We start from the raw sequence: 24,447 nt of genomic DNA, 5'->3' as shown, positions 1-24,447 counted from the left end.
GAATAATTTGAAAAAAATAAGCAAATAACAAAAAAAGGTCCTGACCATAAAAAGTCACTAGGGTGACAGGAAAGATCACAATGCAAATTCCAAAGAAGAGAACAAAGTCAAAACTGCTATATTCAAAGCCTCAAAGAAAAATCTGAATTGTTTTCAGGTCTCAAAAGATCTCAAAAAGAAATTTAAAAATCAAATAAGAGAGCTAAAGGAAAAATAGAGAAAAGAAATGACAGTGATGCAAAAACTTCATGGAGAAAAGAGGGCTAACTTGGTAAAAGAGATACAAAATGCATTGTGGGTGGCAGGGGGTGGGGTGGGGGTGGGGAACTTAGAAGCACAAAAATCCAATGAAGAGGAAAATCTTAAAAAGTAAAATTGGTGCAATGGAAAAAGAGTACAAAAATTTATTGACGAAAAGAATTCCTTAAAAAATATAATTGTTCAAATGAAAAAGTAGATGCAAAAGCTGAATGAAGAAAATAATTCTTTAAAATTTAGAATTGGGCAAGTAACAACTAATGACTCCATGAGTGAAAATACAGAAGAAAGGGGTGTGGGCAGAACCAAGATGGTGGAGAAGGCACACATGACATTCTAAGCTCCTTTTTAAATTTTAATTTAATTTTTTAAATTTTAATTAATTTTAACTTAATTACTAAATTCAGCCTCAAAAATAGCGCTTGACTGGTAAAATTCATGAAGATGGAAGTACAACAACTTACCACCTAAGATAATCTGGAAGATCGCCAGAAAAGGTTTGTCCTGAGCAGTGGAAGCAGGCCAGTACAAGCAAGGAGATAGGAGAGGCTAGCATACTGAGTGGACCAGGGTGGGGGCAGTCTCTGTGGCTGGAAAATTTACAGAGAGGACTCTATGACAGGTTGGCTGCTCTGCTTTGGTTGCAAAGTAGTAGACCAGCAGAGAAATTAAAGCCAAACATAGAGTGTACTCCAAAAAACGCCAGAATCTAACAGGATCTGGCTACACCCACCCAAAACTGGACGTGAGTGACTCAGCACAGACCACAGCATAGCTGTGCAGCCACATTCTATAGCATGGGGCTTTTGCCTGGAGCAGTCACAAATCTACAAGGCAGGGGGTGCAGCCCGGAGCAGCCTCTAATCTGCAGGAGGAGGTGAGGGCTCAGCCTGGAGCAATAGAACTTCCGTCACACAACTGCGTTCCCCAGGATAGAGATATTTCCAGTGCCATGCACGGCTATTGCTAATATCCACAGTGGGCTTCTGTCGGGGGTAGTGACACTTTCACGGCTCAGCCTCTAGCCCCAGGGTAGTTGCTTATCCACACAGTGGGGCTCTTTGTAGGGCACTTCTGCAGTTTGGCCACTCTTTGCAGCCCATTGGCAGGATAGCTACTGTCCATATACCTATCCCTGTTCTGCAGAGGAAGCTGGTAACCTCCTTGCCCTGAAGGCAGACCCTAAAGGCTTTAAAAAATGAGTAAAAAAATCAAAAGGACAATCAATAGCTTCTATATAGAAAGAGAGCAGGTTTTCAACCCCAAGAAGACTAATAGCAGACAGTCTCCAGACAAAACCCCAAAAGGGGATGTAACCTGATCCCCATCACACAAGGCTCTCTTAGAAGAAACTATAAAAAATCTTAAAAAGAAGATTTTAGAAGAAAAAGGGGGAAAGGAAAGAGAAGCTATGCAAGAGAGTACAGAAAAGGCTTATAACTCAAAGAAAAATTTGATAAAGTGGAAAAAGAAAACCACTTCCTGAAAGATGAATTGGAAAAGGTAAAGAGCTCCCAGGGAAACAGAATTTGTGAATTGAAAAAGATAAAGAACTCCCTGGAAAGTAGGATTTGTGAATTGGAAAAAGAAAATAACTCAGTAAAAATAAAATTAGTGAAATGGAAAAAAAATTCCATAGAGCAAAACAACTCATTTAAAAACTCAATTGGATATACACAAAAAGAAGCTAATGAAGAAAATAACTCATTAAAAATCAGAACTGAACAAACAGAAATGACTGATTCATGGAGACATAAAGAGTAGTCAAGCAAAACAACAACAATAACAACAACAACAACAAAAAAAAAGAAAAATTAGAAAAAAATGTTAAATATCTACTTGGAAAAACAGCAGACTTGGAAAATAGATCTAGGAGAGATAATCTGCGGATTATTGGACTTCTTGAAAATTATGATGAAAAAAAGACCCTGATACTATCTTACAGGAAATCATCAAAGAGAACTGCCCAGATGTAATAAAATCAGAAAGTAAAATAGGCATTGAAAGAATTCATCAAACACCTTTTGAAAAAGACTTTAAAATAAAAACTCCAAGGAATATTGTAACTAAATTTCAGAACTATCAGACTAAGGAAAAAATATTACAAGCAGCCAGAAAAAAAAAATTCAAATACCAAGGAGCCACAATAAGGAGCACTCAAGATCTATCTGCTTCCTTATTAAAAGACCAAAGGGCCTGGAATCTGATATTCCGAAAGGCAAAAGAACTTGGAATGCAGCCAAGAATAAACTACCCAGCTAAGCTGAGCATTTTCTTCCAGGGAAGAAGATGGACATTTAATGAAACAGATGAATTCCATTTGTTTCTAAGGAAAAAACCAGAACTAAACAAAAAATTTGACCTCCAACCATAGGACTCAAGAGAAGCAGAAAAAGGTAAAAAGAACTCTTGAGAACTGTATTTCTGTTATGGATATACATAAAGAGTACATGTATAATTTGATTTTACTGATATAATATAAAAAAGTGAAGTAGAAATGGAAAGGGGATAGTATCAGAAAAAGGGAAAGGGGAGATGAAAAGAAGGAAACTACATCCCATGAAGAGGCAAAGGAAACCTATCATATCTGAGGGAATTTAGAGAGGGGGAGGAACATTGTGTGAATCTTACTCTCCTCAGACTTGGCTCAAAGAGAAAATAATTGACATAGTTGGATTTACAGAGTAATTTCTCTCACCTCTTTAAAAAGTGGGAGAGGAAAAGGGAAAAGGAAAAGAGCAATAAGGGGAAAAAGGGGAAGGGATTCAAAGGGAGTGAGAGGGATCCTAAAGAAGGAGAGCTGCACGAGGCAAGTGGTGCTCATAAGTTTAATACTTAGAAAGGGGGTAAGGGGAGGGTAAGAAAAAAAAGCATAATCTGGGGATAATTAGATGGCAGGAAATACAGAATTAGTAATTTTAACCATAAATGTGAATGGGATGAACTTTCCCATAAAGTGGAGGCAGATAGCAGACTGGATGAAAAGTCAGAACCCTACAATATGTTGTTTACAGGAAACACATTTAAAGCAGGGAGATATATACAGAGTAAAGGTAAAAGGTTGGAGCAGAATCTATTATGCTTCAGGTGAAGTCAAAAAAGCAAGAGTAGCCATCCTTATCTCAGATCATGCAAAAGTGATCTAATTTGATCTAATTGATCTAATTAAAACAGATAAGGAAGGAAATTATATCTTGCTAAAGGTTCACATAGACAGTGAAGCAATAGTAATACTAAACATATATGCACCAAGTGGTATAGCATCTAACTTCCTAAAGGAGAAGTTAAGAGAGTTGAAAGAAGAAATAGAAAGCAAAACTATAATAGTGGGAGATCTCAACCTTGCACTCTCAAAAGTGGATAAATCAAACCACAAAACAAATAAGAAAGAAATCAAAGAGGTAAATAGAATATTAGAAAAATTAGGTATGATAGATTTTTGGAGAAAATTGAATGGTATCAGAAGGGAGTATACTTTCTTCTCAGCAGGTCATGGAACCTATACAAAAACTGACGATATATTAGGACATAAAGACTTCAAAATTAAATGCAGGAAGGCAGAAATAGTAAATGCATTCTTTTCAGATCACAATGCAAAAAAAACAAAAAACAAAAAACAAAAAAAACAACAAAAAAAAACCCTACATTCAACAATAAGTTAGGAGTAAATAGACCAAAAAAGTAATTGGAAACTAAATAATCTCATCTTAAAGAATGATTGGGTGAAATAGCAAATTATAGACACAATTAATAATTGACAATGATGAGATATCATACCAAAATTTGTGGGATGTAGCCAAAGTGGTAATAAAGGGAAATCTTACATCTTTAGAGGTTTCCTTGAATAAAATAAAGAAAGAAAAGATCAATGAGTTGGGCTAGGAACTTAAAAAGCTAGAAAAAGACCAAATTAAAACCCCCCAATCAAATACTAAACTTGAAATTCTAAAATTAAAAGGAGAAATTAATAATATTGAAAGTAAAAATACTATTGAATTAATAAATAAAACTAAGAGTTAGTTTTATGAAAAAAAAATAATAAAATATATTTTATTTTAGTAAATCTTTAGTAAATCTGATTAGAAAAAAAAAGAAGAAAATCAAATTGTTAGTCTTAAAAACGAAAAGGGAAAACTTTCCACCAGTGAAGAGGAAATTAGAGAATAACAAGGAGTTACTTTGCCCAACTTTATGCCAATAAATTTGATAACCTAAGTAAAATGGATGACTACCTCCAAAAATATAGGCTTCCCAGATTAACAGAGGAGGAAGTAAATTGCTTAAATAGTCCCATTTCAGAAAAAGAAATAGAACAAGCTATTAATCAACTCCCTAAGAAAAAATCCCCAGGACCAGATGGATTTACATGTGAATTTTACCAAATATTTAAAGGCCAATTAACTTCAATATTATATAAACTATTTGAAAAAACAGGGAATGAAGGAGTCCTACCAAATTCCTTTTATGACACAGATATGGTACTGATACCTAAACCAGGTAGGTTGAAACAGAGAAGGAAAATTACAGACCAATCTCCCTAATGAATATTGCTGCTAAAATCTTAAATAAAATATTAGCAAAAAGACTACAGAAAAATCATCCGCAGGATAATATACCATGACCAAGTAGGATTTATACCAGAAATGCAGGCCTGGTTCAATATTGGGGGAAACTATTAGCAAAATTGACTATATCAACAACCAAATTAACAAAAATCATATGATCATCTCAATAGATGCAGAAAAAGCATTTGATAAAATCCAACATCCATTCCTATTAAAAACACTTGAGAGTATAGGAATAAATGGACTTTTCCTTAAAATAGTAGCATCTATTAAAAACCATCAGTAAGCATCATATGTAATAGGAATAAACAGGAATCATTCCCAATAAGATCAGGAGTGAAACAAGGTTGCTCACTATCACCATTACTATTCAACATTGTATTAGAAATGCTAGCTTTGGCAATAAGAGTTGAGAAAGAGATTAAAGGAATAAGAATAGCCAATGAGGAAACCAAATTATCACTCTTTGATGATATGATGATATTACTTAGAGAACCCCAGAAATTCTACTAAAAAGCTATTAGAAATAATCCACACCTTTAGCAAGGTGGCAGGATACAAAATAAACTCACATAAGTCATCAGCATTCTTATATATCACTAACAAAATCCAACCGTTAGAGTTACAAAGAGAAATTCCATTTAAAGTAACTACCAATAGTATAAAATATTTGGGAATCTATGTGCCAAAGGAAAATCAGGAACTATATGAGCAAAACTACACAACACTTTCCACACAAATAAAGTCAGATCTAACCAACTGGAAAAATATTAAATGCTCTTGGATAGGGCAAGCAAATGTAATAAAGATGACACTACTACCTAAACTAATCTATTTATTTAGTGCTATACCAATCAGACTCCCAAAAAAAACTATTTTAATGACCTAGAAAAAATAACAACAAAGTTCATATGGAAAAACAAAGGGTCTTATTAAATAAAATTAAATTAAAAAAAAAAAAACAAGTACATTAATAAATGGTCAAAGATGTAGCAACAAAAAAAAAAAAAAAAAAAAAAGGGTCAAGAATTTCAAGGGAACTAATGAAAAAAAAAAAAAATCAAATGAAGGTGGCCTCGCTGTACCAGATCTAAAATTATATTATAAAGCAGCAGTTACCAAAACCATTTGGTAGTGGCTAAGAAATAGACTAGTTGATCAGTGGAATAGGTTAGGTTCAAAGGACAAAACAGCCAATAACTTTAATAATCTAGTGTTTGACAAACCCAAAGACCCCAACTTTTGGGATAAGAACTCACTGTTTGACAAAAACTGCTGGGAAAATTGGAAATTAGTATGGCAGAAACTAGGCATTGACCCACACTTAACATCATACACCAAGATAAGGTCAAAATGGGTTCGTGACCTAGGCATAAAGAATGAGATTATAAATAAATTAGAAGAACATAGGATAGTTTACCTCTCAGACCTGTGGAAAAGGAAGGAATTTATGACCAAAGAAGAACTAGAGATCATTATTGATCGCAAAATAGAAAATTTTGATTATATCAAATTGAAAAGTTTTTGTACAAACAAACTAATGAAGACAAGATTAGAAGGGAAGCAATAAACTGGGAAAACATTTTTACAGCCAAAGGTTCTGATTGAGGCCTCATTTCCAAAATATATAGAGAATTGACTCTAATTTATAAGCAATCAAGCCATTCTCCAGTTGATAAATGGTCAAAGGATATGAACAGACAATTCTCAGATGAAGAAATTAATACTATTTCTAGCCATATGAAAAGATGCTCCAAGTCATTATTAATCAGAGAAATGCAAATTAAGACAACTCTGAAATATCACTACACACCTGTCAGATTGGCTAGAATGACAGGGAAAGATAATGACCAATGTTGGAGGGGATGTGGGAAAACTGGGACATTGATACATTGTTGGTGGAATTGTGACTACATCCAGCCATTGTGGAGAATGATTTGGAACTATGCTCAAAAAGTTATCAAACTTTGATCCAGCAGTGTCTGGATTTTTAAAAAGGGCAAGGAACCTGTATGTACAAGAATGTTTGTGGCAGCCCTCTTTGTAGAAGCCAGAAACTGGAAACTGGGTGGATGCCCATCAATTGGAGAATGGCTGAATAAATTGTGGTATATGAATATTATGGAATATTATTGTTCTGTAAGAAATGACCAACAGGATGATTTCAGAAAGGCCTGGAGACACTTACAAGAACTGATGCTGAGTGAAATGAGCAGGACCAGGAGATCATTATGTACTTCAATAACAATACTATATGATGATCAATTCTGATGGATGTGGCAACACTGAGATGAACCAAATCAGTTCCAATAGAGCAGTGAGTTAAATTTAAAGTTGAACTTGAATTCATTTTTTGGACAACCAGCTATCATTAAGTTTGATAGACTTTTCATCCCTATTGTAAAATCATCTCACTAAATGAGTATGAACCACTACATAAAATTCCCAATCCCTCTATTTTTGTCACCTGCATTTTTGATTTCCTTCACAGATTAACTGTACACTATTTCAAAGTCCAATTCTTTTTGTACAGCAAAATAACTATATGAACATGTATACATATATTGTATTTAACTTATACTTTAACATATTTAACATGTATTAGTCAACTTGCCATCTGGGGGAGGGAGTGGAGGGAAGGAGGGGAAAAACTGGAATAAAAGGTTTTGCAATTGTCAATGCTGAAAAATTACCATGTATATATCTTGTAAATAAAAAGCTATAATAACAAAAAAGAAAATATAGAAGAAAATGTAAAATATCCTATTAGAAAAACAATTGACCTAGAAAATAGATCAAGCAGAGACAATTTAAGAATTACTGGACTATCTGAAAGAGATGATCAAAAAAAAAGAGCTTAGACATTATCTTTCAAGGAATTATCAATGAAAACTACCTTAATATTCTAGAACCAGAAAGTAAAATAGAAACTGGAAAAAAACAAACAAACAAACAAACACAATCACCACCAATCTGAAAGATCCCAAAGTGAAAATTCCCAGGAATATTTCAGAGCTCCCAAGTCAAGAAGAAAATATTGCAAGCAGCCAGAAAGAAACAATTCAAAGACAATAGAGCAGGAGTCAGAATAATAGAAGATTTAGTAATTTCTAAATTAAAGAATCAAAAGGCTTAGAATATGATATTTCAGAAGGCAAAGAATCTAGGATTTCAACCAAGAACCACTGACACAGCAAACAAATATAATCCTTTAGTAGAAAAAATGGACATTTAGTGAAAAAGGATTTTTAAGCATTATGATAAAAAGACTAGAGCTGAATAGGAAATTTAACTTTCAGATATAAGACTCAAAAGAAGTACTGAAAGGTAAACAAGAAAGAGCAATCATAAGGAATTAAACAAAGTTAAACTATTTCCATTTTCACAAGGGAAGATGATGCTTGTAACCAAGTTGATGTAATCAAGAAATTAATCTTGCATCAGAAATACCTGGATCTAAATCCTGTTTCTGAAAAATAATGACTTGTGATCTTGGGGAGAATATTTTAACCTTTCATTGTTTCAGGGTACTCTAAAATTATAAGTTGCAGAACAAATGATGATATGAATAGGAAACTTCCTCAATTCTGTAGTTACAGGTCTGGATCCTTCTATAGCACTCCCTCCTCCAAAGGAAAAAAATGAACTGTCCCAAAAAGCAAAAAAAAAAAAAAAAAAAAGATAATAAAACAATGTAATGAGAATATTTAATACTTATAATTACTAAGGTGCCACGTGAAAAATATCAGAAGAAAACTGAAAGAACAAGTATGTAAATTAAAAAATATATACTACAATAAAGCAGAAAAATAAAATATCATTAGTTAATAGTAATACCTAATAATATAATAAAGTATATAAGCTGTGGATTTAGACCTGAATTCAAATGTAGACTCAGGTACTTACTAGCTGTGTGAGTGGACAAATCACTTACCCTCTGTCTCAGTTTCCTTATCTATAAAATAAGGATAACAGTAGAATTTGCCTCCCACTTTAATGTTTATAAAGCACTTAGCAAACCCAAGAGCACTACATAAATGCTGGCTATAAACATGTTAACTACAAACATGAATAAAACTATATAAGTCTTTCCTTTAAACTTCCATTGTGATCAAGGGTTTATAGTAAGAATAAGAAAAGGATACTTTAAAATTAAGAAAACAATCAATTATTTCTAGCCTTATATTACATTTTTCCCTTTCAAGGATTATATGGTCAAGTCAAAGTGACTTTCTGCTCCTCACAGGATACTCCATCTTGATCTCCCATCTTTGTTCCTTTGCACTAGCAATCTCCATGCCTAGAATGCTCTTCTTCTTTACCTCAAAGAATCCTTTTTTCAAGATATAATTTAGACACCACCTTTTACATGCAGCTTTTCCTGATTCTGCCAATAGGGACTCTCTTTCCCAAAACATGTTTTATTAAACTACTCCATATTTCTATTTATTCTTTTTATGTTTATTCTTTATATAATTGTGTATTTTTGTTTAATCAACTTTAAAATATAAGCTCACTGAGAATAGTGATCATTTCAATTTGTATTTGTATCTCCAGAGCCCAGCATAGTATGTGACAAATATAAAGTGCTTAACCTGATGGACTGACAATAATCCATTACCCACTAACTGCCTTCCCTATTCCCTTTTTCTCATCTTGCCCCTTAGCTCTTCCTTGTAACAAATAAGTAGAGTCAAACAAAAAAAAAAATTCCACAAACCAGTTGTAACTGAAAATGTATGTCTCATTTTCCATCTCTGATCCACTGCCCCCTTTTAAAGACAGAAATTTCATCATCAACCTTTTGAACTCACGACTGGTTAGTGCATTAATTGGCATTCTTAAAAATTTCAAAGCCATTTTCCTTTATGTTACTGTAACTGCTGTTTACATCACATTCTTAGTTCTACTCATTTCGCTCTGCATCAGTTAATACAATCCTCCTTAGATGTCTCTGAAGCCATCATTTTTTATCATCCTCTATCACACAAAATTATCCAATTACATTCATATATCATAATTTGTTTTAGCTATTTCCCAACTGATGGCCACTACTTTGTTTCCAGTTCTTTAGTAAAACAAATATTAAAAATATTTGTATATATATATATTTTCCCTTTGTCTTTGACCTCTTTAGGGGACACGGTCAATGTTGTATAATTTTTATAAAGCCTTTAAAAATATTTTTTGATGTACTTAGGGATTATGATTATTTACATTTTGCACAAATGAGCAAGATTATTCTTCCCATGGGAAAGATCATGGACACAGGTTCTCTGATTTCTTAAGGATAATTATGTTTCTGTTGTTGTTCAGTCATTTTTCAGTCATAAATGACTCTTTATGACCTGATTTGGGATTTTTTTGGCAAAGATAGTGGAATGGTTTGCCTTTTCTTTCTCTAGCTCATTTTACAGGCAAACAAAGTTAATTGACTAGTAAGTATCTGAGGTCATATCTGAAGTCAGAAAGATGAGTTTTCCTGACTACAGGCCCATCAGTCTATCTACTGTACTACCTAGCTAATTATGTTAACCACAAATAAGAACCTTTAAAAAGTTTTTCATCTGCACCATATAACAAGATTTAAACACCTACCATTTCTTTAAAAAGTCGGAAGAGAACCCACAATGCAATGCACAACACATAAAGTATGATTGTATGCTGATTGCATAAACTAAGACCACAGCAGAAGGCACCAATCTTGGATATCTAGAAAAAAAAGAAAATAATATTAACACAAGAAATCAAAGCTTTCACAAAATAATCCTCTGCTATTTTTAATGGTTCTCCACAGTTAGGAACATGGATGTTTGAAGAATCTATTTTTTAGTGATGCTGCAGAGATGACTATTTAGCATAAGGATAAGAGTTATTATTTCACTAGCACAGAGAACCCCAAGATAAGGACACTCTCTTTCCCTACAAGGGTAATAATGTTCTCTGCTGCATCAATTCTTAACACAGCTGCCTGGGGCACCAACATTCAGTAACTTGCTTAGGGTTATGTAACCAGTGTGTGGCCCTTAGTAGGTGAGTCATGTGAAGGGATGGGAAACTTGTCCCTCTAAGAATGTCCTTGTGGAAGCAAACTCTGGCATTTTATAATAATATATCTTGTGGCCAAATCACTTAACAGCTCTGAAATTCAATTTCTTCTATAAAATGGAGGATATATTTCAGGTTGAAGAAAGTTAAAAGCACTATGTACATGTGAATTATTACTCCTAATACCTCATACTAATATGGAATTTAAAGTTATAAAAGATTTTAAATGTGATTTAGCCTAATCCCCTTGCTTTACAGATAAAGGCCCAGAGAGGTTAAGGTCATATAGTAAAATGTTAAACTCTGAAGTTCCCTAGGCACATCTTCTAAGATGTCTCTTAAGTTTCAAAAAAAGGTGCTGATCTATGCTGAAAAAGTTTCTCAGGAATTTTTCTCTAAACTGATGAACTCACAAATCTACACTAAATGAATAAATCAATAAAGAAATTTACCCCATTCAGGACACTCTTAGCAAAATTTGTGATATACTCTTCAACAAGCACTAATAACAGGACAACATAAGTAGAATGTGGGATATGATACTGGCATCTAAAGTTAGCTTTAAGTTATTCAACATTTAATCAAGGCAAAATTATTTTTTCCCACTACATGCATGCAAAGAAAGAGTTCATGACATATATAATTGACTTTTTAACTTGAGAAGGGTATATGAAGGGTAGAATAGCAGTATTCTAAAATAACCAAATATACTTATTCAGCCAATATTATACAGATTGCTGTGACAGTAAGGGGAATGTATAAGTTTAGTATTTAAATTAAAGTTCTCTCTTTTTTTAATACAGCATTTATTCAAAAATTAAAACAAAAAATAATTTTACTTTGATCAAATAGGTTACCTTTGATCTGTCTTCTGCAGTTGTTGCCTTCTCAAAATGTGCAGCAAGAGCCATAAGCAGCCCCACAAACAAATTGTTTAGGCTAAAAACCTCTGCTGCAATGGACCACTGCCATGTTAGGCGAGAAAATGAAAACACCCCCGCAGCAAGGATTCCTCCAGCATATGAGCCAGAAAGCCTGCAAATACAGATAACGTGAAATCTTCTTTCCCAACAACAAAAAAAAAAACTACTTTATTTTCCATTTTCATATACTGTAGAAGCAGAAATTATGACAGTCACCCACTACCATTCCAAAACATTATATGGTTAATACATTACTTCTTGTAATAATTTTTTTCTACCAGATTTTAATTAGAACAATCACATATTAGTCTAGTATGTAGCAAAGGGAAGATACATGGCTCAGTATATGATGTAGAGAGTGGACTGGATTCATCAAACAAACTAAAAATATCTGATGCTTGAGTTATTTTAGAAACTCTGATAAGATAATGGTTAGAGATATACGAAACAAAACTATGATCTTTCTTGTTTTAACAAGAGGAATGATAGTAAAATGAACCTAAAAGTAAAATGTGTAAATGGAAAGGTGATGAAATGGCAAGACAAAATTATGAACATTCACTCTAGTTTCTAGATGAATATTTGAATGTAGATGGGAAGGGAAATATGGCTAATACCATTTGGAGACAGAAAACTTTGGGACAAGGAAGGTTTTAATTCACTAATGTTTCTTCTGGAGATAAGATGTGTCTACCTGAAAGTAAACCACAATATTAAGAAAAGGAAAGGATGTGAATTTTAAAAACAAAATAATCAAATTTTGCTCTTAGGCACAAAAAAGAAGATTCTCCTGATGTTAAAGAGGATCTATATGCTTAGATCCAAAAATAAATCTTTATTTTAGTGAATAATTTGGGGAATATTAAGAGACCTATATAAAATTGGATCATTATTCTTATTTATGACATGAAACGGCCCACTATGTGAAGAGTGGTTGAAGAAAATATGGATATTTACCCTGGAAAAGACTCCAGGGGGACATGATAGCTGTCTTCAAGCATTTGAAAGGTTGTCATGTGGAAGAGGGATTAGCCTTGCTCTATTTAGCCCCAGAGGGCAGAACTAGGAGTTAAGGGTATAAGCTGCCAAAAGACAAATTTAGACTTGATAGAAGAAAAACTTTCTAACAGAGCTATCTGAAAATTAAATGGGCTGCCTTGGGACTTCATTGCAGGTTGTTTTGGTATATTGTAAAGCGGATTATTTTTCATGTTTGTGTTGGTCTAAATGGCAAATGAGGTCCTTTCAAATAATAACGTAATACTATTCCTGGGATACTCCCCTAACCTGTACCCACATTTGTGAGTTTAGTTTGCAGAGATGGCAACTATTCCCAGGTTCCAGGGTTGCCTTTGATTAACTACTTATAAAACTAAAGCTCCCAAGCATCAATTAGACTGCTTCCTCTTAAAAATCATCCAGTAGATACATTATCTCATAGAAAGGCATATACTAAGGTGATACAATAACTAAAAGTAACCACAAAACATTTCCCCATAAAACGGAAGCACACTTTTTCAAAATACAGTATCCATGAGAAGAGTGGGCACAAACTTAAGAGTATGACATCATGAGGAACATACACACACATTTGATCAAGGTAACTCATAACACTGCTAGTGCCAAATCTTTCTTATGGAGTCCTCAAAGAGTCCCTCCTTCCTCTTGGTATAGCATCTCTGCTGAGTGGACAGTTCAGCTGGAATACCAGAGTCATCTTACATGACACAGTGTCTCTTGAAAGTTCACACCCAGATATCTTCTCTGTTGCCAAAGGACATATGCTTCTTTGAAGCATACTCTAGTCTTGAATGACTAAATCTCTGTATCTGAGCATTTTCATATTTGAGCACCTAAAGCACATGTTTCTGTACCTTCTGTGTCTCAATGTCTCTGAAACTTAATCCAATTATTGCATGCGGTGTCTACATTTAGCTAAATAGTTCTAGTATTAACTGACATGACTGATGTAGGCAGTGGAGGGCGCAGGGAGCAAATGAAATTCCTTCCTCCTCCATTAAAAACTATTGCTTTTCAGTTCTATTTTTCCTCCATTGCAGATTTCAGGCTGGAATGACCTTGATCTGATTCTGGAATTACCTTTTTAAGGATCATTCAGAAAAGTGACATGAGACTGAAGGGTTGCTCCTCTGGATTCTTTCTGAGAAAGATGTTCAGACTTCTAATTAATCAATAATCACCAATTAGCAGCTATTACATAAAGGCCTTATGCCAAAGACAAAAAAATCAAAAATGATATGGATCCTGCCCTTAAAAATATATAATCATAATTGTAATGATTTAGTATAAAGTGGCCATCTCAATTTCAATATGTTCAAAATGGAATTTATTATATTTTCCCAAAAACCCTTATCTCCTCCAAAAATCTCTATTTCTATTGAAATATCTTTCCAGTTATAAAAGTTTTACCACCTTGAAGTCTTCCCTAACTCCTTGTCCTCTTTTTATCCTCCATATCCGTATAGATGTAACCTAATCCTATCAATTATTCTAGAATACCTCTCCCTTGGCATCTCCTTTACACTCATATGAAACGTATTCTAGTTTATATCTGAACTATTGAATTCTTGGTTGAATAAAGAGCATAATTCAATGGCCTCCAAATTTTTTTGATCATACATTCTTAGCAATAAAGAAGTCTTAACCAACAAATATATATTTATTAGTAAATTACATGCATGTACTATTGTTATATATAATATATAATTATAAGAGTTATATAAACTATATAAAATAGACATTAGAAGAAAGATGAAACAGTTTTTTTAAATTTTATTTTATTTACCTAAAGTACAAAAACATTTTTTGCTCTTGAAAGTAATGTTGTAAAATATTTCATTACTTTAGAAAAATCTTCACATAACCCTGGGAGATAAAATAGATTTATAAATAAAAAGTGGTGATTTTTTAAAGTAATTATTCAATTAATTTGATCAGTGGAGCTAGCAAAATGTGTGAATTTCTGTTTTAAAGATATTTTTATTGTCTGATTCCAACTAAGTTTTCAGTAAAAATCCATTCTTCTTTCTTTTTTTAATATTATTTTATTTTTCTAAATACATGCAAAGATAAGTTTCAACATTCACCTTACAAAACCTTGTGTTCCAAATGTTTCTCCCTCTTTATCCCTCTTCCCTCCTCAAGAAAGCAATTAATCCAAAATAGGTTAAATATAGGCAACTCTTCTAAACATATTTCCATATTCATTATACTATACAAAAAAAAAAAAAATCAGATCAAAAGGGAAAAAAAAAAAAACATGAGAAATTTAAAAAAAAAACAAGCAACCAAACAACAACAACAAAAGATGAAAATATATGCTTCAATCCATATTCAGTCTCCACAGTTCTCTTCTGGATGTGGATGGCACTCTCCATCAAATCTAATGGAATTGTCTTAGACCATCACTTTATTGCTAAAAACAGCCAAGTCCAAAAGAACATTTTTTTGGTTCTGTTCCCTTTACTTAGCATCAGATCATGTAAGTCTTTCCAGGTTTTTCATTCCTCTTTCTTTATATGACTGTACTTAATGCTTTATATCATGTTTAAATTTTTTATTCATGTCTCAATATTTTAGTTGTGTTTTTGTATACGTGAGGAGAACAAGAAAGCCAATTTGGCTGGATTATGGAATGTAGGAAGGAAAATAAAAATATTAAAAATGTAGGTTGGATTGAAGTTGCCAAGGGCTTTAAATGCCAAACATGGAATTTTATATTTGAACCTATAGTCAATAGGGAGCCATTGGAATTTTACTGAGTAGAAGAATGATATAATCATTGCTGCCCTTAAAGAAAATCATTTTGGTAGGTATATGAAATATTATTTGAAGTAGAGAGAAACTTGAGGGAGGAAAACCAATTAAAAAACGATTTCAATAGATCAGAGTATAAGTCTAAATGACAATGATAGTTGAGCAGGGGACTAATGAAGATATAGGTATAAAAAAATGACACTAGCAACTGCATGAATAAGTAGGACATATATAAGTAAGGAATTAAATATGATAACAGAATTGTGAACTTGGGTAACATTAAAAATGATGGTGTCTTCAATAGAGATAAGGAAGTTTGAAAGACAAGTGAGTTTGGGAGAAAAATAATTTAATGGTGTACATTGCAAACCATACATATTTGTTCATCCTATACAATTTGCTCTGTCCCATCTAAAATAAAAGAATAACAGCAAGCCTCTTACCAGTTACAACCCCATAATATAGAAGAGATAAGGACAGAGGGGTAAAATTGTGGCTGTACATGCAGGGATTGAGGTTAGAGAATAAACATACTACAGAACTAACACCCAATGTAGCTCAGATAGTTGCTGGTTGTGGAGTGGAATAATGTGGAAACTAATAGATAAAGGATATATAATAGTTGTGAAAGAGAAAAGCCTCACAAATGGCTTGCCTTCTGACACTTCGATCACACATCCCATGAGGTTCATACAGCCCTTCTGAGGCCATCTGGTTCTCTTCTTCCCTAATCTTTTATGAACCATGGTCCCCATTGTTGGGACTATGAACCTAATCAGCATCTCTGCTTCCAACTTCTCCATTTTCCACTCTATTCTTCACACAGTTCCCAAATTGATATTTGTAAAATAGAAATCTAATTAACCATGTACTCCCCTACTCAAATCTTCAGTGGCAACCCATTGTCTCTAGTACAAAATCCAAAAATTTAAACTTGCATTTAAAGCCTTCATAACATGGCTCTCATCCTTTCAGTTTTACTTTGTTTTTAATCCAGGCCCTGTAGTCATTTTCCCCAGAAGCAACCCCTCAAGAAAAGAAATGAGACAACCATACCAACTGATAACCAAGTGCCACATACAGAAGGGACTAGCTAAACAAGTACACTACATTGAGGGTGAGACATGATGCAAGATGTGCCAAGTAAATCAAACCAAGCTACTATTATGGCTATCACTTTCCAGTAGAGATTATTCCAGGACCTTTGGTCTAAGAGTTTTGGAGAAAGTAGGGTCCTAAATAAAGCTTAGCCTTTGAAGTTACCATCCAGGGAACCAACTTTTATAGACTGTGATTTAGCAACTACTTTTGCAAATGCTATAATCCCTACTTCTTCAGCAGCTACAGCTACTTGAAGACACAAAAAACAAAGTTCTCACTATCAAGTTGGATGGTCAAATGGTTTAGCATGAGAAATGGATACAGAAATGAAATTAAAGATGATACAATATTATCTTCTTTGCCACTGCAACCCAAGCACCACTGAACCTTTTCCATTTGACTTTAAGCTACTTTGAATATTAGGTACTTCCTGGCCTCCCTACTTCTGAGTACTCATTTCCTCTGGAAATTACTTTAAGTTTACTTATCAATATACCCATTCTATCCCTCAGTAGGATGGAAGCTCTTTTGAAGCAAGAACTATATCATTTTTGCCTTTTTTCTCCACTGCTTAGCACAATACCTTGCACATAGCAAGACACTTAAATGTTTACTGGATTTGCTTGAAAGATTAAAGAGATCAACTCTTGCTGTAGGGAGAAGAGAAACCGGAAAGCATTGCTTGGAGGAAGCTGCTCCAGAGCTGAGCCTTAAAAATAGGAAAGAATGTCAATAAATTGAAATGGGCAGTAGTAGTAAGGAAGTCTACTTTAGGCATGGATGATGGAGTGGCATAAGAGAGGAAGAAAGCAAAATGATTTCAGGGAAGAACAAGTAAGTCAATTTAATAGGATCATACAGTATAATGTGAAAGAGAACAGAGTGAAATAAAATTTAAGTGAGATAGGCTGGAATTAGACAATGAAAAGTCTTGCAAGACAGAATAAGAAGTTTGTATTTTATTCAGAAGGTAGTAAAAAGCCATTGGCATTTCTGAGCAAGGATATACTAAACAATTATTTTTTAATAAGTGTGTGTGTTGGTATAGATCTAGGATTTTATCAGTATAGAAAATTACTGGTTTGACATTGCTGTAACTCAGTGTCAGAGTGCCTAGGCATCAGAAGTTAAGTATTTGTTTCCAAGTTTTAATAAATGAAATTTCAGGCCATGAAAGTAAAAAAATACAACACATCAGTGGCATTAAATTCAAATGGAAATGGATTCCTGTGGATTGTACATTGACTTAGAAAACCACAAATTAACTTTGACTATGTTTATAATATTTTAGTTTATAATATATTTTATAATATTATAATATTATAATATAATAGTTTATAATTGGTCCGGGCCACAGTGAAGCTTCTGCTCCACACCATTTGCACACACTAAATGCACATGACAAGCAAATTTAATAGAATTAAAATTACTCTCTGAATATATACTATCCCAAAAACAAGAATCAAGATTTATACACATAAGTTTATAAAATAATAATATTATATTTGGTAAATTATGATGATCCAAGAATTGATATTAACATCTGTCAAAAGAATTCTTAATTATTTTAATTTATTCCTTTAAAAATATTTCAAGGCAGAGCTAAGATCGCAAAGAGTAGACAGGATTTTGAGCTCTTCCTGGCTTTTCCCAAAATCAACATTAGATCAAGACTCTGAATAGATTTTGCAGTGACAGAACCCACAAATATTTGGAGCGTAACAAATTTTCAGCAGAAGATAACTTGGAAGGACTTCAGGGAAGGTCTGTCTTAACACAGCCCAGCACAGGCACAGGGCAGGGAAACCCAGGGCAGAGAGACCTCAAGGAGAATCTAATAGGGAGGCTCCTTGGCCAAAATACAGCAGCACTGGCTACTCTGTCAGTTCAGAAGCCAGTGGATCAGAAGACTAGCTGGGAGACCTCCAACACAACAATAGAAGGCAAATAGTAAACCCCTGAACCCCAACATAGCAGATGGTAGTTGGCCACACCCACCCAGCTCAGGGAGGAAGTCTGCAGGACCACTGGGCATTATAAAATCCCTGTAATCCTATAGAAGAAGCTTGAGACAATCTCCCCTGTGTCCTAGAAGCAGACTTCAACCTTTTAAAATGGGCAAAAATGCAAAAAGAACTTTCACTATAGATAGGCTATTATGGTGACAGAGAAAAACAAACTTCAAACTCTGAGAAAACTAAACGCAAAATGCTTTCAGATGAAATCCCAAAGGAAGATATGAACTGATCTCAAACTCAAAAGGTTATCCTGAAAGAACTCAAAAAGGATTGTAAAAGAAAGAAGAAAAACAGAGAAAGGAAATGAAAGCTTTACAGGGCAGTTTGGAAATGGAAACACAGAAATCGTCTGAAAAAAACACTACTGAAAAAATTATTGGTGAAATAGAAAAAAAAAGTACTAAAGAAAACCACTTCTTAAAAAAATAGATTTGGCAAAATGGAAAAAAAAAAAAAACTCCTTAAAAAATATAATTGGTGAAATGGGAAAAAAAAAATCAAATGAATAAAACAACTCCTTTAAAAGTTCAATTTGCCAAATGCAAAAGGAGGTAAAAAAGCTAATTGAAAAAAATAATTCCCTAAAAATTAGAATTGGACAAATGGAAGTGAATGACGCAATAAGTCATAAAGAATCAAACAAAAAATAAAAGAAAGAAAAAATAGGGGGGAAAAAACAGAATATACTTCATTGGAGAAAAAAAAAAAAAAACTGACCTGGAAAACAAATCTAGGAGATCTACCTGAAAACCATGATAGAAAAACAAACAAACAAACAAACAAACACAAACTTGGACCACTTCTTTCAAGAAATTATCATGGAAAACTTTCCTGATATCTTATAGACATTGAAAGAATCCACCAATTACCTCCTGAAAGATATCCCAAAATGAAAAGTCCAAGGAATATTGTAGCTAAATTCCATTATCAGATCAAGGAGAAAATACTACAAGCAACCAAAAAGAAACAATTTAAATATCAAGGAGATGCAATCAGGATTATCCAGAATCTAGCAGCTTCCATTTTAAAGGATTGAAGGGCCTGGAATATGATATTCTGGAAGGCAAAGGAGTTTGAAATATAATAATATAAGAATCAACAACCTAGCAAAACTAAGAATTATCTTTCAGGGGAAAAGATGGACATTCAACGAAACAGGGAATTTCCAATTGTTTTTGATGAAAAGGCCAGAGCTGAACAGAAAATTTGATTTTCAAATACAGAACTCAAGAGAAGTATAAGAAGGAATAAGAGAAGGGGGAAAAAACGCAACTATGTTTTTTAAAGGTTAAAATGTTTATATCCCTATATATGAAGATAATATATGTAACCCTTGAGAACGTATCTTTGTTAGGGGTATATTTAGAGGGTATAGACATAATTTTTTAATGTGATAATATAAAAAAGAAATTAGAGGTGGAAACAAGATTGTACTAAAAGAAGAGTTAAAGGGAGGTAAAACAGTAAATCACATCACATAAGACAAAAAAAAGGACCTATTACAATTGAGGAAAAGAAGGGAAATGGATGAACATTGAACCTTAATCTTGTCAGATTTGGCTCAAAGAGGGAATATCAGACATATTTAGTTTCATTTGAAAATCTGTCTCACTCCATAAGGAAATAGATGGCGAAAATGGAAAGCAAAGAGGGAGGCTAAAATAAGAGAGAACGGAAGTAGAAGAGGAAAAGGATAAGAAGGGAACAAGGGCTGAAAAAAGAGAAGGCAGATTGAGGGAGGTGATGCTCTGAAAGCAAAACACAGGTGGGGAGGGAAAGGAGGAAAGGAGAAAGAAAAGTATAACTTGGGAAAAATAGGATGGTGGGAAATACAGAATTAGCAATTTTATGTAAATGTGAATGGGATAAAGTCTCCCATAATATGGAAGAGGATAGCAGACTAGATTAAAAGCCAGAAACCTATAATATTTTGTTTATAAGAAATACAGAGTAAAGGTAAAAGGCTGGAACAGAATCGATTATGCTTCAGCTAAAATTTAAAAAAAAAACAAAAAGGCAGGGATAGTGATCTTGATCTCAGATCAAGCAAAAAGTAAAAATAGACTGAATTAAAAGAGATAAAAAAGGAAACTGCATCTTGCTAAAGGATACCACAGATAATGAAGTAATAGCAATATAAAATATATATGCATCAAGAAGAATAACATCCAAATTCTTAGAGAAGTTAGGAGAGTTGCAAGAAGAAACAGACAACAAAATTATACTAAGGCGGGACCTCAGCCTCTCTATGAAAACTAGATAAATCATATCACCAAGTCAACATGAAAGAATTTAAGGAAGTAGAATTTTTTTTAAAGTTAGGTATGATAGACATTTGGAAAAAATGGGGTCAGAAAAGAATATACTTTTTTTCTTGGCAGAAAGTGGCACCTACACAAAAAATGACCCTATCAAAAGGTATAAAAACCTCACAATCAAAGGCAGAAATAGTAAATGCATCTTTTTTAGATCACAATACAATAAAAATTATGTATAATAAAGGGCCAGGGAAAAATACACCAAAAATTCATTGGAAATTAAATAAGCTAACCCTAAAGAATGAGTGGATCAAACAACAAATCATAGAAAGTATCAATAATTTCATCCAAGAGAATGACAATAATGAGACAACATACCAAGACTTATAGGATGCAGCCAAAACAGTTCTTGGGGAAAATTCTATACTCTAGATGCTTACATGAATAAAATGTAGAAAGAGAAGATCAATGAACTTGGCATGCAACTACAAAAAGTTAGGAAAGGAATAAATTTAAAACCCTCAGTAAAATATCAAATTTGAAATTCTAGAATCAAAGGAGAGATTAATAAAATTGAAAGAACTATTGAACTAATAAATAAAACTAAGTTGGTTTTATGAAAAAAAAAAAAACTAATACAGATAAACTTCTGGTTAATTTGATTAGCAAAAGGAAAGAAGAAAACCAAACTGCCAGTATCAAAAATGAAAAGGGTTAACTTATCAATGAAGAGGAATTTATAAAAATGTAGATTGCTCAAATTGACAGAGGAACTAAATCGTTTAAATAATCCCATTTTAGGAAAAGAAACTGATCAGGTTATTAATGACCTAAGAAAAAATCTCCAGGGCCAGATAAAGTAGTGGAATAGCTTAGGATCACAAGACACAATAGTCAATGACTATCATAATCCAATGTTTGATAAATCCAAAGACTCCAGCTTTTGGGACAAGAACTTACTATTTGACAAAAATTGCTGGGAAAATTGGAAAATAGTATGGCAGAAACTAGGCATTGACCAACACCTAACACCCTCCACCAAGATAAGGGCAAAATGGGTTCATGATTTAGATATAAAGAGTGACACTATAAACAAATTAGAAGAACAAAGGATAGTCTACTTTACACATCTGTGGAGAAGGAAGGAATTTATGGCCAATGAAGAACTAAAGAACATTATGAAATGCATTTTTCTAATCTAATCATTTTGATTAGATTAAATTAGAAAGGTTTTGTACAAACAAAACCAATGAAGACAAGATTAGAAAGAAAGCAGAAAACTGAGGGGAATGCTTCATTTCTAAAATATATAGAATTGACTCAAATGTATAAGTACGAACCATTCCCCATTTGACAAATAGTCAAAGGATATGAATAGGCAATTTTCAGATAAAGAAATTAAAGGCATTTCTAGTCACATGAAAAAATGTTCTAAATCACTATTGATTAGAGAAATGCAAATTAAGACAACTCTGAGATAATCACTACACACCTCTCAGACTGGCTAAGATGACAAGAAAAGATGAAAATAAATGTTGGAAAGAGTATGGGAAAAATGGGACTCTAACTCATTGTGATAGATCTGTGAATTGATTCAACCATTCTGGAAGGCAATTTGGAACTATGCCCAAATTGTACATACCTTTTGATCCGGCAGTGTCTCTACTGAATCTGTATCCCAAAGACATCATAAAAAAGGGAAAAGGACCCACAAAAATGTTTGCAACATCCCTTCTTGTAGTGTCAAGGAACTGAAAACTGAGTGGGTGCCCATCAGTTGGGGAATGGCTGAATAAGTTATGTTATATGAATGTTATAGAATATTGTCTTCTGTATTCAGCAGGATAATTTTGAAAAGGTTTGGAGAGACTTACATGAACTGATGTTAAGTGAAATGAGTAGAACCAAGAGGACATATATAGCAACAAGAAGATTGATTATATGATGATCAATTGATGAGCCAATCCTTTAAAGACTTGGCTCTTTTCAATAATAAGGTGATTTAGGCCAATTAAAATAGATGTGATGGAGAGAACTATCTGCAACCAGAAAGAGGACTTATAGGGACTGAATATTGATCACAACATAGTATTTTCACCTTTTTTGGGTGTTGTCTGCTTATTTTTTTTCTTTCTCACTTTTTCCCTTTTTCATCTGATTTTTCTTAATAAATTTTCATGATAAATGTAGAAATGTCTAGAAGAACTGCACATGTTTAATCCATATTGTGTTACTTGCTGCCTAAGGTGGAGAGAGAAAATTTGGAATAGAAGGTTTTGCAAGGGTGAATGTTGAAAACTACCTTTGCAAATATTTTGAAAATAAAAAGCTATTAATAAAATAATTTTTAAATATTTCACAAAATTATTTGAGTTTGAAGGAATTAAAGTAAAATAAATTAATCTAGTGAATTTAGCCAGCAATTTGCTGATGTGTTAAATAATGTTATGTTATTAGAGCACACTTAAGATATGTGTTTTGTAAAAGAAGATGACAGTTTAGATTTATCATCCATGAAGCAAGAATTAGAAGATCATGACACTTTGCTTTGAAATAAGCACAGAAATTTAGCCAGTTCCTTTAATGACCTCTCAATGATAGGTAGTTGTGAGACTGCTAAGTGAGATTGTCTCTGGTTAATGAGCAAAAGGAAAATAAGAATCAAACTGTGGCCTTTATGATAGAAAAAAGGAGACACTATCTCTGCTTTTAATTACCTTTTTCTATGCTTTTCATGGGAATCACTGATTATAATGCAATTCTGATATAGTCATAGCAAGTTTTTTTTTTTATTTCAGTGAAGGAAAAGATGGAATGTGAAGAATATAAATATTATAACAGAAAAATTCATTAAAAATAAACAAGTTAATGGTGTATATAAGATAGCTGACAATGGGAAGGAGTCAAAAGAATGAATATGACTAAAAATAAAATATTAATAAATATGTGTGTTTGGTAGAACATAAAATATTTAGGGGAATCTTTCTTTTTTCTTTGGATTCAGAACTTCATTTATTATGTTGAACAAAATATAATAAAAATAACAAAACAACGATGACAAAGTTGTGGGGAAACAGTATACTCAGACGCTGTGGATATAAACACAATCTGGCCCAATCATTTAAAAAGGCAAGCAGATAATGTGTAGTAAGAAATATAAAAATGACCATATGAGAAATAAATTCCAAGGACTTCATTAAAAGGAAAAAATCTACATAAACATTTGAAGTTATATTACTTATAAATAACTAGAAACAAAAGAAATGCTTAGGAATCGGAAAATAGTTGAATCAACTATGGTGCAATGGATGATTTCACTGTGTAACCAAAACATAACAACATAATTTAAGGGAATTTGGAAATCTCAAATATAAAAAATGAAACTATTCCTACTCACAAAAAACTTATATTTTAATGGGGGAATATTTTAGTGCTCATGATAAGCAAAAGCAAAAAAAGACTTTCATAAAGATAACTTCAACTTATGCAATAACATCTG

The 24,447-nt window shown here is 33.1% G+C and overlaps 1 protein-coding gene across 1 annotated transcript in view; it reads right to left on the bottom strand.

Moving 5' to 3' along the window:
* Nucleotides 1–24,447, bottom strand: part of TMEM260 (transmembrane protein 260) — a 101,576-nt gene that overhangs the window by 29,277 nt on the left and 47,852 nt on the right. Inside the window, exons 4-5 of the mRNA XM_051977723.1 lie at nt 11,729–11,906; nt 10,422–10,535 (exon numbers count right to left, since the gene is read on the bottom strand). Coding sequence (XP_051833683.1) covers nt 10,422–10,535; nt 11,729–11,906 — 292 coding nt within the window. The remainder of the gene's footprint in view (nt 1–10,421; nt 10,536–11,728; nt 11,907–24,447) is intronic.

Source organism: Antechinus flavipes, chromosome 2 (genome assembly GCF_016432865.1).
Source record: "Antechinus flavipes isolate AdamAnt ecotype Samford, QLD, Australia chromosome 2, AdamAnt_v2, whole genome shotgun sequence".
NCBI lineage: Eukaryota > Metazoa > Chordata > Mammalia > Dasyuromorphia > Dasyuridae > Antechinus > Antechinus flavipes.
This window is presented reverse-complemented; position numbering and strand designations above follow the sequence as displayed.